The sequence below is a fragment of the Triturus cristatus genome, chromosome 7 (assembly GCF_964204655.1).
Source record: "Triturus cristatus chromosome 7, aTriCri1.1, whole genome shotgun sequence".
NCBI classification, from domain to species: Eukaryota; Metazoa; Chordata; class Amphibia; order Caudata; family Salamandridae; genus Triturus; species Triturus cristatus.
Window position 1 is genome coordinate 1,279,048,645 of NC_140590.1, and position 15,386 is coordinate 1,279,064,030.

At 46.9% G+C, this 15,386-nt stretch overlaps 1 protein-coding gene across 2 annotated transcripts in view; it reads left to right on the forward strand.

Moving 5' to 3' along the window:
* Positions 1–14,624, forward strand: part of ALDOA (aldolase, fructose-bisphosphate A) — a 28,754-nt gene extending 14,130 nt beyond the window's left edge. Inside the window, exons 1-9 of one of the 2 annotated variants that reach the window (XM_085618823.1) lie at positions 3,008–3,143; positions 5,883–6,004; positions 6,276–6,487; positions 10,367–10,421; positions 11,042–11,202; positions 11,713–11,796; positions 11,891–12,065; positions 12,632–12,831; positions 13,919–14,624. In XM_085618823.1, the coding sequence (XP_085474949.1) occupies positions 5,893–6,004; positions 6,276–6,487; positions 10,367–10,421; positions 11,042–11,202; positions 11,713–11,796; positions 11,891–12,065; positions 12,632–12,831; positions 13,919–14,014 (1,095 nt within the window). In that variant the 5' untranslated portion in view covers positions 3,008–3,143; positions 5,883–5,892 and the 3' untranslated portion in view covers positions 14,015–14,624. Of the gene's footprint in view, positions 1–3,007; positions 3,144–5,882; positions 6,005–6,275; positions 6,488–10,366; positions 10,422–11,041; positions 11,203–11,712; positions 11,797–11,890; positions 12,066–12,631; positions 12,832–13,918 lie in introns of those variants that run through there. The other variant, XM_085618822.1, reaches the window with a different exon arrangement.
* Positions 14,625–15,386: the final 762 nt, after the last annotated feature.

Sequence of the window (15,386 nt, forward strand, 5' to 3'; positions counted from 1 at the left end):
CAGTTTCTCCAGAGGTATTTGATATTCTCTATGTGCTTAGTGGGGTCTTAGGGCAGAAAGCGTTTAAAATAGAGCCCTGTAATATGGTTAAACACGTCACAAAGGGGCATTTACTGAGCCAGTGTGACTGTTCTAAGCCAACATGTTTCATCTGCTTTGCAATATGCGCAGATTTCATCTGGACCGCTAAGACCCTTGTACTCTCAACCTGTACTGAGCAGGAGTTATACATCTGCATGGATTCCATGCAAGATCAAGAGATAGTTACCCAACCCTTTTATACAGGGGTGAGTTGATTGAAAACTGGAGATTATACACTTCAAGAATTGTGGCAAAAGAGATTACCCAGGTCTCATGGGCCAAATGCTTCTTGTGAAGCAGATAAAACATGTCAACCTAGAGTAGACACACTGGCTCTGTAAATCCCCCTTTGTGTAATGTTATGTGTTTAACCACACCACAGGGCCCCTCTCATTAAAGAATTGTTAGGGTTCCCTGGACATATTTTTAATGTTTTGTGTCGTTAAGACCCCTCTTAGAACACAGATAATATCAAAGTGCTCTCTCCTACTACCAGTTTGAGCCCACCTAGTGGTGAGACCCTCACCAGTGAGGACCCGATGATGAGCATGTGTGTGTATGTTCTATAAAAAGGCATAGAGTGTGCATGGTGAGCACTAAGGAGCAGGGTAGAGTGACTGCTTGTTTTGGCAGTATTTTAATGTGCCCACTGGTTCAAAAATTAGGAAAATATCCTAAAGCTGAAAATGTCCCCCCTTATGAGTACACGCTTTAGCCAGTAAATGTAAGAGAACACTTGAAATTTGTTTTCCAGCTTCCTTATTGACCCCTGATGGATAATTAAAGTAAACAAAGGCCATGTTAAAAATGAATAGACAACTCCATAGAAAGATCTACTTAAGAATCATGTTTATGCGTTTGCAGAATCTTAAAACATGAACAGATGGTCTCTTCAGAGAACTAGCCCACAGTGCGGGTGCTATGAAGCTGAGATAGTTTGATTAATACCAGAGTGCTGTCTGAGGATCAAAAAAGTACCAAGAGTGAGCCATTTCCCTTGTCTGAGATGTAATGAGCAATAAAACATGAAGGTTCTGCCCGGTGCAAACTATGAAATGGCAGAAAAAAAACATAGCGGCAAAAGATAATTAGAAGGCCCTTAAAAGCACAGAGACATTACAGGAAGGCATGGCAAAAATGGTACCAAAACAATTGCACAACATCTACACCCTCCCTGCGCTTTAGACAGGGCTTTAAGTGGGCATGGTCTCACCGGGTCTGAGCACCGGCAGTTTTTTTAAAGGGGGGCCTGGAAACGGGTCTCCATCGGGCTCTGTTTTGTGCCCTGGCACAGGTGGTCCGTTTTTTTTCCGGACTGCAGTGACAGCAGACACATCGATGTGTGCACGCTCACACTGCTCACTTCTCACTAGTGGAGAAGTTATGGCATGACATCATGCCAGGTGACCGTTGTAGGGGCAGGGAAATCCGTTAAAGAGAGTCATTTTCTCTCTGGATTTCCCCTTCTCTTTTTGAAACTCAGGAGCAGCAACATTGCCGTGGTCTCACCAGGGCTTTAAGTGAAAACTTTTAAAATATGATATACATGCCATAGTTGCTGCTTATTTATCTTATGCAACTAACAACCATTGACAAAGCCAATAGTCCTGACTTCTTGTATGTATGATGTTACTTGTATCATATCTGGATGCACTGACAGAAACAGCAAAATACAAGTTGGGCTGCACGCTATGCTAAACACAGATTTTTAGCTTAGTGTTTTAAGCCACGCCCTTAATTACATTGGCCACGCCCCTTTGAGGGACTTGTCGTGTCAGGGTAGAACACAGGAGTCAGAAAAAGTGTTGATTGCTTCATCAAAGTATTTATTCCAAGAAATAAAGTTAAAGATGTACAGAACTAACAGCCAACGCCAGTTGCTCAGGAGAAAGCCCAGAGGTTCTGATATTTTCTCCTAGCAACTAGAGAAGGAATGTGGAACACCAGAAACATTCCATAAAGGCGAGGAAAGAAATACTAACAGAGCACAACAGTACTGTAATGTAACATTAAACAGTCAATGTAAGCACAATGTGAGCACAATGCTACAGGACCCCTCAGTTTTTTCATCCCACTTAAAGCCCTGCCATTACAGATATAACAAACTTCATGCAATATGTATAAATACTAGCAACTACCACGCTATAGAAACTTTTTTTTTAGCAGTTTTATATAACCCAAAGGTATCAGAGCGCTTTACATGAGCACCAGTTGCATTACAGGTGGACACATTCATATTTTGAGGCGCATGGGAGATTAATGTGATTTGCCCAAAATCAAAGGATGTTTGAACCTCTCACCAGGCTGGAACCTTATTCCCCGGCTTCTCTAGTAATTTAATGGTAAAGCGTGCAGAAAGAGCATCAGCGTCGTTAATCTTTGAGCGAGGTGGGAAATGGTGACCTATCTTAAGAGTATTTCCGGTTTCTTAAGTTTTTCTCAGCTTTGGGGGGGGGGGGGTTTACGGGGCGGGATGAGTATTGGGGGGAATGACTCATCACCTTGAAGATTTAGCGAGACTGTGTGTATTCTGTCACGTACCGTGCCGTGCCGAGGGGAGCTGGTGTTACAAGACAAACCCTCCCCCACTTCCTTAAAAAATAAATAAATAAAAATGCTCTCTACAGATGTCCATTTATATGAATGCTCTTGGCCTCGCCCACACTTGAAACCACGCCCCTAAAACAGCATCATTCTACTTCCTCTGCAGAAGGGACAGGCTTCTATGTTCTCCTATTTCAAGGTGGCCTACGCCTAAACCTTTCTTTTTCTATGCCTCATCATTGTGTCCCGCATCACTCCCTCATTGCGTTGTACACGGCTGGGTCACGCCCCTTCTGATTGTGTAGACCTGGGGATTTCGCCTGCACCTCGCCGTTCATCGGCTGAATCACGGGCCTGCCTCTCTGCTTTGAAAGCCATGCCTCTGTGTGACGTTAGAGGAGTCCGGCCCTTTCCCTCCCCCGGTGGGCGTGTCCCTCCGAGGCGAGCCCTGATACCCGCGCCCGCCCTTAGAAACGTTCAGTGTGAGCTGAAGGACTCAAGAGCAGGCGGAACAGCAGGTGAGGCCGGGGGGTTCTCTCAATGAAGCCACTCTCAACTTGACGGGGATGCTTTACAAAGACTGTCCTTCCAGGGCAATTAACGTTTTAGTCGGTCTGTAATAGAGGGGGTGTTAACGAGACTATCGATTGTATGGGTGTCGAAGCGAGACAAGTGATGCACGGCGGGGTTTAGCAGGGCTTCCTTCCTCGAACAGGTATGTTTTATTTTTTTTGCCAGTTTTAGGTGAAAGCCCCTCTCATCTGGTTTTCGTGATGGGCTAGAAATGCCTGGAATGTCAAATTTTACGAGGGAGTCCTATATCTCTATCTCGAGAGAGATAAAAACGTAATTTCTTCGAAGGAAGGAGCGCCTGGGTTTTTATGTCATTTGCTGAACATTTTCATCTCTGTATTGGTGCTTTTTTGTGTTCGCGCCATGACTCGCTCGGGCAGTAGCCTCGGTATCAAACCTCCATCGTTACACCGTCCACCTGGTGGATTGGCCTCCTTTCGAGGCTTCGGTTTGATGTGTAGTGCTCACTAAAAACCCACACGACATGAAAATATAAGAAAATCTGCAGTGGACAGGCCTCTTTCCCATCTCAGGGCTTGGGAGATGGCAAACTGCAGTGACCTTGAAGAACAGCTAGTCCTTCCTGATTGCGAGAGCTCTTTTTAAAGAGGTGGGAGGCTCGGAGGGACTTGCACGAAGGGCTGTTATTTTGAGGAAAGTGGAGAGTTGGATGCGTGTGTTAGACATCTTGCTCTGGGTACTAGAAATGGGAGGCTGAGGCCGTTTTAGGTTCGTTTACTGATACATAACTGACAGTAACGGGGAATTTTGGAGGGGATGATACTAATCTGATTGACTTGTCCTTCCTATTTACATATGGAATTATGTAAATGTTTATAACTTGGCGCATAAATACCCGAGTGGATTTTGTTGAAGTGGATGGGTTTGCTGATGGATGCGGGTGCTTGTAGGATGCTGAAGGAGTGCGTGACGTAGCAAGCCGACTGTCTAAATACTTGTCGGTGGTCCCCCTAGACGGAGGGTAGCAGTCGTTCATTTTGTCGATAATTGTATTCTTTAAATCCGTCTGTTCTGGGTTACGCTGCGCTCCTTTAGGTGGAGGCGACGGTAGATGCTCGAGGACCCCCTTGGTTTCCCCCTACATTTTGAGTGTGCCTTTGCGTTAACCCTCTCTCCCCCCTCTTGCTTAGCACCGGTGTACGTGCTGGCCTGTTGCTGCATCGCTGGCTGAGTCACTTCCCGAATGCGGTGCCCTAGCGACGTGTCAGTGACGCGACATGCGAGATCTGGGGGGGGCAGAGCGTGGCCTTGCCGTGCTTAATCACGTACCCCGCTATTTATTTCCATTCCTCCAGGGATGTCCTTCAGAGCTGATCTTGACTTGTTCCGTTGAACGCCATGTTTAACCCAAGGCTTAATTCAAAGTGCTACATTTTGTTTCCCGATACAAGTACTGGTATACCCGAGCAGACTGTCGTTTAATACACGCAGGATCATAAAACCCAGCGTACAAACCGTGGCGGGTAAAATATGTCATTAGGGGTGTAACCATAAAAGGATCGAAACGAGCGCCGTGCACTCTACACAATGCGAATCTATGCAGCACAATCAATAACCGCACCAGCCGGGGGTGAGGGAAAGAGGCAGTTTCCCGTGAAGGCGCGCTGCCCTCTGACCTCCAGATGCCCTTGACTCCTTCCTATAGGAATTGCGCACAAAAAACAGGTTGACGCACGCCCCGTGGGCAGATGATACAAGGCCAGGGTAGGAAAAACAATACACGGGCAAGTGGTCTGGCAGATACGAGGCTAAAGATAAAATGCTTCAGAGTATGAGGGCGTGTTTAGTACCAGGGCCAAGGCATGGGGTGGAGACCGATCGACACAAGCATTGGAGCGCTTTAGGCCCCCAGAGATGTGCAACATGCTCCTTAAATGCCAATACAGCAATAATGAACTAAAAGCCAGTGCAAACCTTTCCTTAGGAAGAATTCTAGGCGCAGAGCTATAGCGCCTACTACAGTTCTGTTGTATGATTGTGGGAAATTCAAAACTGACTAGAAAGGGTTAAATGCATTTTGGGGACACATCTCACTTCATTAACATGTCTATGAGCATCTCAAAATACCCCCCCCCCCTCCACCCACACAATTTTTACCGGTCACAAGACTCGTTTTGACACCCATAGACAACCCTCCCTGAAGTATTTTTAGCCAAAGATAAGATCCCTCTACTCGAGGACAGATAAGACTTGGGGTATCCTACAGGCTCGCTGGTGATCCTTGTAAGGGGGCCAGGATGCCTCGACAAGCTTCGTTTATCGTGACGGCTAACGACAGACCGCGTGCAAATCGTATCTCCCAAAGAATGGTTTCTTGGCATTTGGCAAACTTTAGGGTATTATGTGGTTGATGCTGGACGGGGCATGGACGCCTAGTGCTTCTCGAGGTTGTGGGGAGGGGTCTCGGGGACCACGAATGCAGCAGCAGGAACGGAATTCAATGAGGCTTTCATATCTTATTCACACACTGCATTACCTACACTTGTATCTTCTCGTAACCCCTCAGTGGCAGATGGGAGTCTGAGTGGCTACGGGTGACACAAGGCGTCAATCCTGGGATGTCATCTATTTCCACTCATGTTACTAAATTGAGTCGGAGGACTAAGATGTTGGGGTCCCCTCACCTGCAGTACATTAACCTTTCACCTTTGTTTTCCACCCAGAACATTCACAATGACTCACCAGTACCCCGCTCTGACCTCGGAGCAGAAGAAGGAGCTCCATGACATCGCGCAGCGCATCGTGGCCTGTGGCAAGGGCATCCTGGCGGCCGACGAGTCCACCGGTGAGACTGGGCAGCAAAAGCCAAGTTGTGGCTCACAGGAGGGGGGGGGTGGATTCGTCACTGGTAACCACCATAACAGGTCGCTTGAGGCGTATGGGAACTGCGTAGTCTTATAGCTATTACATAATCTCTGGGCAGGAAGGCTGGGTGGTAGGGAGTGTGCAAAACCGTAATTTTGATTTTTGCGTTTTTTTTGTCCCTGCCACCTCTAGTGGTGGATGCTGACTGCTCATCCTAAATGCTGGCTTCTGTCTGCCCTCACCCACTGCAGGTAGCATTGCTAAACGCTTAAACTCCATCAACGTAGAGAACACAGAGGAGAACCGCCGCTTTTACCGCCAGCTGCTCTTCACCGCTGACGACCGCGTCAACCCCTGCATCGGTGGCGTTATCCTCTTCCATGAGACCCTCTACCACCATGCCGACGACAAGCGCTCCTTCGTCCAGGTCATCAAGGACAAAGGAGCCGTGGTTGGAATTAAGGTAGGTAGTTAGTGGCCTACCAGGGCCTTGGCGTGCCAGCAGGCGCCACTATTTGTGTTTACCTCTGTGGCGCAGTCCAACACCTGATCACTTGAAGGTCCCACTTCAAGAATGAGTGGAAGATGGAAAATGGGTCTAACTGGTGTTAGAGGGGAAGATAATACTTCCGTAGTTTGAGGACCTTTTGCAGTTCATTTAAAAAAACGCACTGTCCCTGTTTTTGATATAGTACAACTTCATGTGTTTTTTCCAGGCCTGTTTTGTAGACTCTATGCTGAGGACACAACAGTCACTATTCGTATCTTGCACTTTCTTGTTTTGTTCCGTACGTGCTTTCTTATTGCTTTCATGACACTCTACCCATATTCTGCCTCTATGCTCCTCACTTGCCATGTTTCATGCTTTTCTGTATGGCTCTTCACCCTGTCTTGACTAATCCTGCTTCTTCGATCAAATGGGTTCTCCTAAAATGGCTTATTCTTAAATGCCCCGGATTGAAGTGCCAATCATTATTTTCCCTTCTTTAGATGAAATCGTGTCCTTCTTCATTTAACCTTGTAAAATGGTTGATGGTTCGGCCTTCTATGAGAGCTGGGTGTAGGGAGCAGCTCAGGGGAGCAACACAGGACCTCACAGGCCCTGCGTGCGGGAGGGCCCCACTTCACCACCGCGCTTCGGCTGGAGAGCTCCAGATTGAGTCTGGAGGGGGTCCCTCCACGTACCCTGCAGGGTGGGCCTCCCTCAAGTTTCGTTACCGCACTGCTGCAGCTGGTGTAGTTAGCTCCGGGCCATATCATTTTAAGGGTCCCTGTAGTAAAGTGCCCTTTTTTGTAAGGTCACCCCCCCCCCCTTTCAAAACAGACCCTTTTTGCTCCAATACTGATGGCTATGACTCGGATAGAGCACCGGAGCCTGCTGCCCAGACCCCTGGTGTCTCTGCTCTCTCCCTAAAACTGTTAGGTTTAAATTGATTACCCCCTTATAAGTCTCTTGTTTAGGGTACCTGTGGTACACTAGGGCATATGTGGTAAAGGGAACCCATTTCGACATTGCCGTCTAAGTGTGGCAAAGTCAATGCACTGCTTTTAGTCTGTCATTCTTAAGGGATTATGCCCAAGAAATCAATTCAACTTTAGCATCACAAATTTATTAAATATTTTAAGATTGAATTGGATTATTAGGACATCATGAAGACCCCTATTCAAGTAGTACATTAAAAAGGCTCTGGAAAGTTAGTGTGAAGTCTAAAAAAAAAAAAAACCCACAAAAATCCCAACTTCAAAGTAAAAAGTTAAGCACAGTGGACAGTTCATGTTCACCGTAGCCCATAACATCCCCTTCGCTGGACATCTGGGACAGGTTGGTGGCCCATTTTTATTGGTCCCAGATGTCTGAAAAGTAAAGGAGTTTTGTCACTCCCATGATTTTTCAAGCCAGTGACGAGAGGCACACAACCAAAGACTCCCTCAATTCCACTTCCAGTGGTTAGGACTCCCTTTGAGAGGGTAGGGTTTGCCACTGTTGGTCCCCTGACCGTCAAACTACATCTGGGAACAGGTTGATTCTAGTGGTAGTGTACCATGCAACTAGGTATCCAATGACAAATCCACTCCGGACTTTCACTGCCCCTCAAGTGGCAAAGACCCTACTTGGCATCTTTACCAGGGTTGGGTTTTCTGAAGAGGTGTTCTCTGATAGAGGGACACGTTTCATGTCTGCATATCTTAAGGCTATGTAGAGTGAACAGCACGTTCTCCACCCATCCACCCTTGGACAAATAGTTTGGCTTAGACTCAATAAAACCATGATAATGGAGGCAACAGCAGATGGGATGCCCTGTTACCGTTCATGCTGTTTGCCTTTAAAGATGTGCCACAAAAGGGGGTTGAATTCAGCTAGTTTACACATTTGTTTGGCCATCCTGTATGCCGGAATACCACAAGCATAACCACGCTTGCCTGAACAACTCATCTGCCTTAACCACATATGTGGTTAAGGCAGATAGCGCTCTAGTGTTCGTGATGAGCAGGGAAGTGTTGGGACAGGAAGCTCCAGATGTGGACTGGTAAGTGGGGCTGGGGCCAGGCTGGGGGGGGGGGGTAGTTTTTTTAGGAGTGGTTTTAGGGCTCGTGGGGGGGTGGGGTTATTACAATAGGCTAATTGGAGACCTGTGTCTGTGACCACAGGAGTTGCGCAAAGCAAAAGAGGGATGTTCAACACCTGTGGCAATGCTCCTGGAACTGCCTGATCGAGACTTGCCCTAGGCTAACTCTAGGTTCCCCCAGACAGAGGTACCCATGTCAGTATGAAGCACCCTCAGACTCTCCTGGACTAGTGGTACTAATCCCCTTCAAACTGCAGGTAAAGAAACAAACAGGATCCGCAGGATCGCTGGCCATTGGACCCTCCTGAGGGATTGTCCAAATACAGATGGCCTAGTGGATTGTGGTAACTGTAGGCCAGCCTTCACGAAGTTACAGGCAGCTACCCCCTCCTCTGAGGCCACCAGATGTCGAAGCACCTTTATCCAAGGCCTATTGGTAGCCAGTCTGTTAAACCTTCCCCCCCCCCCCCCCCCCCCCCCCCCCCCCCTGCACTTGATGCTCAATCTCGAGGGATTTCGATCCAATCTTGGACTGACGTCAGCCACCTCCAGTTATTGTATTTTTGCATCTTGTTCCCTGTGGCACCATGTAAGCCATAAAAGCTGCGCTCCCGTTCAGCACCAGGGGCAGCCAGGACAACTCTGCACCTGGGCTCCGCGGGCCACGTAAATTTGAACTGACTATCAAGGCCTGGTCATAGGACCCACATCACCTTTTACCCTGCAAGGGTAGCGCGCACTCTACCTGCAAGCAACTGTCACTAGTGGTTTTTCCCTTGGACCCCAATGATAGTCTCACTATCGTTTTGCGCCGATTTTCATATTGCTTCTAAAATTTATAACTCGTTATATGTATGCTATTGTGTTCATATTTTGGTGTCTAATGTAAGATAAAAATACACTATTTTTATAAATTAGATGTATTTTTTTTAGTCATGTTGACTAATTATTGCCCTAGCTGGTACTCTGCAATTCTCTGGTAAAGCCTGACTGTTCTTTGCACTCTCCTAGGACAGAGCTAAGGATTTGTTAGTGTGAATATAAGGACCATCTTTGTGGTCTGTGATCCTATTGCATGGTGAAGTTTAACCAACATCACCAAATAATACTCCACCTTTCTACAGCCTTGCAATGCCACTGATAAATATGTCCATCACTAAAGCAGACCTAGATTGATTATTAGTTCTAAATTCATGACCAGGCACACTACGTGGCTTGCCGTTAGGTGGTGCTATACAGCTGTGCTGCCTTAATGTTTTCTAGTACACTGTTTTTCTTTTGAACGAGGCCCATGCAGACAGTTAGGTGGGCCCCACATGACATTAGTGATTTGAGCCCCACAAAAACTTCTGACAGGCCCAGGGCTTTAAATGGGTAGATGGGACTGCAGTACTGAATGCCTCCACTTCTTAGCACTGCTGTAATACTTAATGGAATAGTGTCAGCACTTCTCAGGAGTAACCAGGTACTCTGGATAGTGAGTACCAGCACTTCTGTGTTTCCGTTTAAAGCACTGGATAGGCTAACCATTGACTACCAAGCCCAGTGCAGCACCAATTATGTCCCGTCTCTAGTGGCTCCTCTTTATGCTTCTGTATCCCACAAATGGAGTCCTTCGGGTTCCAAAACATTGAATGTATTTGATTGCATTCCTCAGTTATTCCTAGTATCTAAAGGGGGTCTGCCTGCCTTCCAGAACAAGGTGCTGATCCACATAAGGAAATTTACCGATTTCACGATCCTTCGCTCACACGTTTGCTTTGTTTGCTCCCTAGGTTGACAAAGGTGTTGTCCCCTTGGCTGGAACAAACGGAGAGACCACAACACAAGGTAAGTTCACTCACCCTCCCTTGCAGGCAGTGATGGGTAAGTAAGGTTTTTGGGTTTTTTCTTTGGTGGAGGAGTCATGTTCCTCATTTCTGTATGACCCCCGGTCACTGGAATTGGGCATTTTGTGGTCCTAGAGTTTTTTGCATGACACAAGCTACCATCTGCTGCATATTTTCAAATTTCACAATTCAGTTTCCTTTTTTTTTTCTTCTTTAAAGATGAAATGTATTAACAGTCACAAAGTGTATTGACACACATTGGTGAGCAGTTTTCAAAGGTAAACTGCTCACTTTTGAGTTGCTGATTGCTATGTACATGTTACCCAGTATTAACGGGGGAAACCTGTGCATGCATTAATGTGTAAAACAGGCCAGTGAAGCTCTGCCTCAGAATATGCTGCATTGTTTCCTAACTTGCCTTTTCACGCCTCGTAATTCCAGTATATGATCAACCCCTCTGGTTTACCAGGACCAGAAACAACTGATGCTCCCTCCCCCTTTTTTTAAATATATATTTTCTATTAACCCACACTCTCAAGCCCAAAACAAATCCTAGATGTCAAATTTCACGCCAGTAATTTGTGCCAGTCTGATACCTTGAACCTACCCTTCCATCTCCAGGTCTCGATGGTCTTGCTGAACGTTGTGCCCAGTACAAGAAGGATGGCGCCGACTTCGCCAAGTGGCGTTGCGTGCTGAAAATATCAGAGCACACCCCCTCTGAACTGGCCATCATGGAGAACGCTAATGTCCTGGCTCGCTACGCCAGCATCTGCCAGCAGGTGAGGAAACTTTACCCATCACACTCTACTTCTGTGTGTCAACAATGTCCCGTGTCCTAGCGTCGTGCCACCAGCCTGTCGCAGCTAGGCTGAAAACTGTCCAAGGCCCATCGGCTTCTGCAGTGTAGGTAACTGCTTCAACCTGCCTTTGTTGCCCAGCTTCTTTAGGGGTATGTGGAAGGGGTGGTGGTATGCAGACATTTATAGCTTGTACCCTATTTTTTTGTTCGCACCCCGTTGGCCTAAACTTATTTCAGACCAGCAGGTTTCGAGAATGTTTAGGGCACCCCGTTGGCCTAAACTTATTTCAGACCAGCAGGTTTCGAGAACGTTTAGGGCACGTGGCAAATAGACTGCTAGACTCTACTCCATTTCCTCGAACCATATTTAGGTATTTGTTTCCATTAAAGTGCCAGAGGAACTTTACTGCACTTTCTTTACTTAATGTATCATGTATACTGGTCGTAAAATCCCCAGTCTAGCTGCTAACCGCTTAATCTTTCCAACCAGCACTGCATTGTTCCCATTGTGGAGCCTGAAATTTTGCCCGATGGAGACCATGACCTCAAGCGTTGCCAGTACGTCACAGAGAAGGTACAGTAAAGGGAGGTGGATTAAAAAAAGAGGGCCTGGAAGGGGAAAACGAATCTAGGTGGTCTAATCTTCCTTTCTTGCCTCTGCTGTTCAGGTCTTGGCGGCTGTGTATAAGGCCCTGAGTGATCACCACATCTACCTGGAAGGCACCCTGCTGAAGCCAAACATGGTGACCCCAGGCCATGCCTGCACCAAGAAGTTTTCACACGAAGAGGTTGCTATGGCTACAGTCACTGCTTTGCGCCGCACTGTGCCCCCAGCTGTCTCTGGTGAGTCCCCACAGTGGGAACAGGAGACAGATAATTTGTATGAACAAGGGCGCTCTGATCTCATGAACCGTTTCTAAAGCTTGGCCACTGTGGTGGGTTATGATGTCATTGTTTTTGCTGATCGGCTTGGTACCCCTATTAAGTGTTATGTCCTACAGTTTAGTTGGCATGTGTAGGCGGCTGTCTTTTACTTGTTTGTTGCCATGTCCTGTACATAGGTGGTGTCTGCATGTGCAGTGTTTACTAACGGGGGAGGGGTGAAGTGGCCACGGAGTACTGTCTGTACGTTCAGTGTATCCTTGTACGTTGCGTCCGCTCACTGAGTGGGGGGCACCGCCCGCATCTGGTGATGGCTTTTGTGTGCATCAGGCCAGTTATGACTAGGAGTGATGTCTGGCATACTTCTGTTGAATGATCGGATGAGGGGCTTGCGAGGGCTGAAGTTGCAGGTTGTCTGACCCATTGGATTTGGTAGATGGCATACGCGTTCCCTCATTGGATGGGATGCCTTGCGTGCTGAGTGTACCTGCATACTTATTGGTTGCCTCTTCTGCACCTGTCTGCAGGGATCACCTTCCTGTCTGGTGGGCAAAGTGAGGAGGATGCCACCATTCATCTGAATGCTATCAACAAGTGCCCTCTACACCGACCCTGGCCCGTCACCTTCTCCTACGGCCGTGCCCTGCAGGCGTCCTGCCTAAAAGCATGGGGCGGCAAAAAGGAGAATGTCAAGAATGCTCAGGAGGAGTACATCAAGAGAGCCTTGGTAGGTGTTAAAGGGGTGGCTGTGGTAAGTCTAGAGACTGGCTCTCAGTGAGTGTGGTGCCCTTGGAGAAGCCATCAATTCCATAATTTCCTGTATGCAAGGAATTTTAATGTGCCATGAAGCGCCTGTTAAGGGTACTAGTCCAGTAGAAAGCTCTGTTGGTTATCGTTTAGTGTTGCTTTAAGCAATGTATGTACAATGGTACTTGCTCCCCCTCCCTCTTTATAACATTACTGGGGTTGTTCAACCTTTTAGCTCCTCAAAATACTCAAGTTAACTGCTGGGTAATGGATAAGGCATGAACTTTAGAACACGATCCAGGGTAGTAACTCTGGTTAGCCCTGGATAACTCTATTTGGTGTCCTACAAGTCCTCAAAGGTAATGACATACCTATGACTGGGTGCAAAATTGATCCCTGGCCTGGCTCTCCTTTGATAATTCCTGGGCAGGGTGTGGGGCCATAAAATTAATTCTTGTGCAGAGGGCCAATGGCAAGAAGTGGAGGGCACTAATGTGGATGGTAAACACTCCACCAGTGCTCACTGGGAACTCTGGTGAAGCCACCTTGTGTGGTCATTCCAGCTGGCCAGAAAGGTGTGAGGAGCCGGCTCTTGAAACTACCATCAGATTGAATAAGTTTATCCGTTCATCGGCAGGTGTCCCAACCCAGACGGTCTGGAATCCACCTGGTTGGATTGGGGGCATGATTGTTTTACTCCAGAATAAACCCCATATTCTCTCTCCCCTTAATCATGCTTCTCTTGGTTTTGATAATTGTGCGGTCTTTTCTGTGAAAGACTTCTTTCCTGTACTTATAGAGGATTGAGTGAAAGCCTCAAATCAAGCAAATCTCTTAAATGGTGACCGTCTCTAGTGTTTGTTCCAGCTTTTTCCTCGAACTGTATCCCTCCACTAACAGTCATAGTGGAGTCTGGTACTGTACACTGCACTAAGGAGTCAAGATTTATTAAGATGAACGGCAACACATTTTTATAGTGCTATTATGTTTTAGTGGAAGTTTTTTAACTTAAATATTTGTAAATTGCTTTCCTCCCCAATAACCGGCCTCCTTTTCTTTCTCTTCAGGCTAACAGCTTGGCTTGCCAAGGCAAGTACGTTCCCAGTGGCCAGGCAGGAGCTGCGGCTGGCGAGTCCCTCTTTGTCTCCAACCATGCCTACTAAGACAAGCTTCCACGTAGCCTTCCTCCGGCTGCACCCGGTGCCACGCGCACCTGCATATGTCGCTCCTTCCATGTGTCTCCCAATGCCACCCGTTTCACATGTTTGCCTCGTACTCTTCCTGGAATGTCTGCTCTGATTGGAGTGGCTCCCCTGACTATGCCGGCCGATGTAGTAAGGTCAAAAACATCTGGAGGGAGAAGGAGTGGATATTGGCTAGAAGCCTCAAACTCTTCTTACCAGTTCCTAAAATGCCATCTGGCCCTGCTGTCTGGTATCATGGAAACAAGGCATTTCTAACGGTTGGCGGCCCACGCACCCCTGGGTCGCCACTGTGGCTAGCTGTTACTTGCACCTCCCGTACAGTCACCAGTCCACCCATGGGTGGCACGCCTGCTGCAATGCGGGAGCAGTGGTTGCACTTGTCTGTTATTGTAATGGTTGTGTATTGTCATGCAGGCCTCTGAGCTTTAGGTCCTTTCCATTTCCTCCAACCTAGTGGTGACAGCGCTTCTGGTGTTCCTGTGATTTCCATCTCACGCCGGCTCTGAGTCTCACGCGTAGTGTTGACGTTCAAAGTATATATCTAATAAAGTATATATTTAAAACGGAACTTGGGCCTGCACAATTTGTTTTTTTTGTTTCGGGATCTACTTGACTTACTGTGCCATGGTAAACTGAATATTTTCTTCAAAGGGTCTGTATGTGTGCGCACTAGGTGTTTATAGCATGTGACTGTATGTACATATGCTCTGCCTACTCAGATGTTTGTAACTTGTTATACTTCAAAGAAGTTTGTAGTCTCACAACTTGTGACTTATTCTTTGGTCCACAATGCACCAGTGCAGCGGCTGCACTTGGGTAGTTTTCTTCCACCATCAGGTTTGGATGTTTGAGTGCCAGCTCTGGGACAGACCAGCTCCTCTCATTTCTTTGAGCTCAACCGTTGACCTAACCTCTGAGTTAGAGAACAATACCGGGCTTCTGGTGCCTGCCATAAACTTCAGACGCATCCGCTCCTAACTCGACACTTTTCTACCAATGAACCTTGACACACCGCGACTGGGGACTCCCATTCTTCAACCACCCCTGACATCTCACAGCATATCTTGAAAAAATGCAAGCACACAAACCCCTGAATGAATTGTTCTAGAAAACCTTGCAAACCTACATTATGATTGGTTGAATAGATTTAGTCAAGGGAATCTATCAAAATCCAAACATTATAATTGAAAAGTAAAAGATGTACTCCATCCTGGGAGTCTAATAAAATATTTTTTTTGTTCATGTAAGTGTACGGTCCATGAAAGCCACATATATATATATATATATATATATATATACACTGAAAAAACCATAGGTTTCACACATGTTA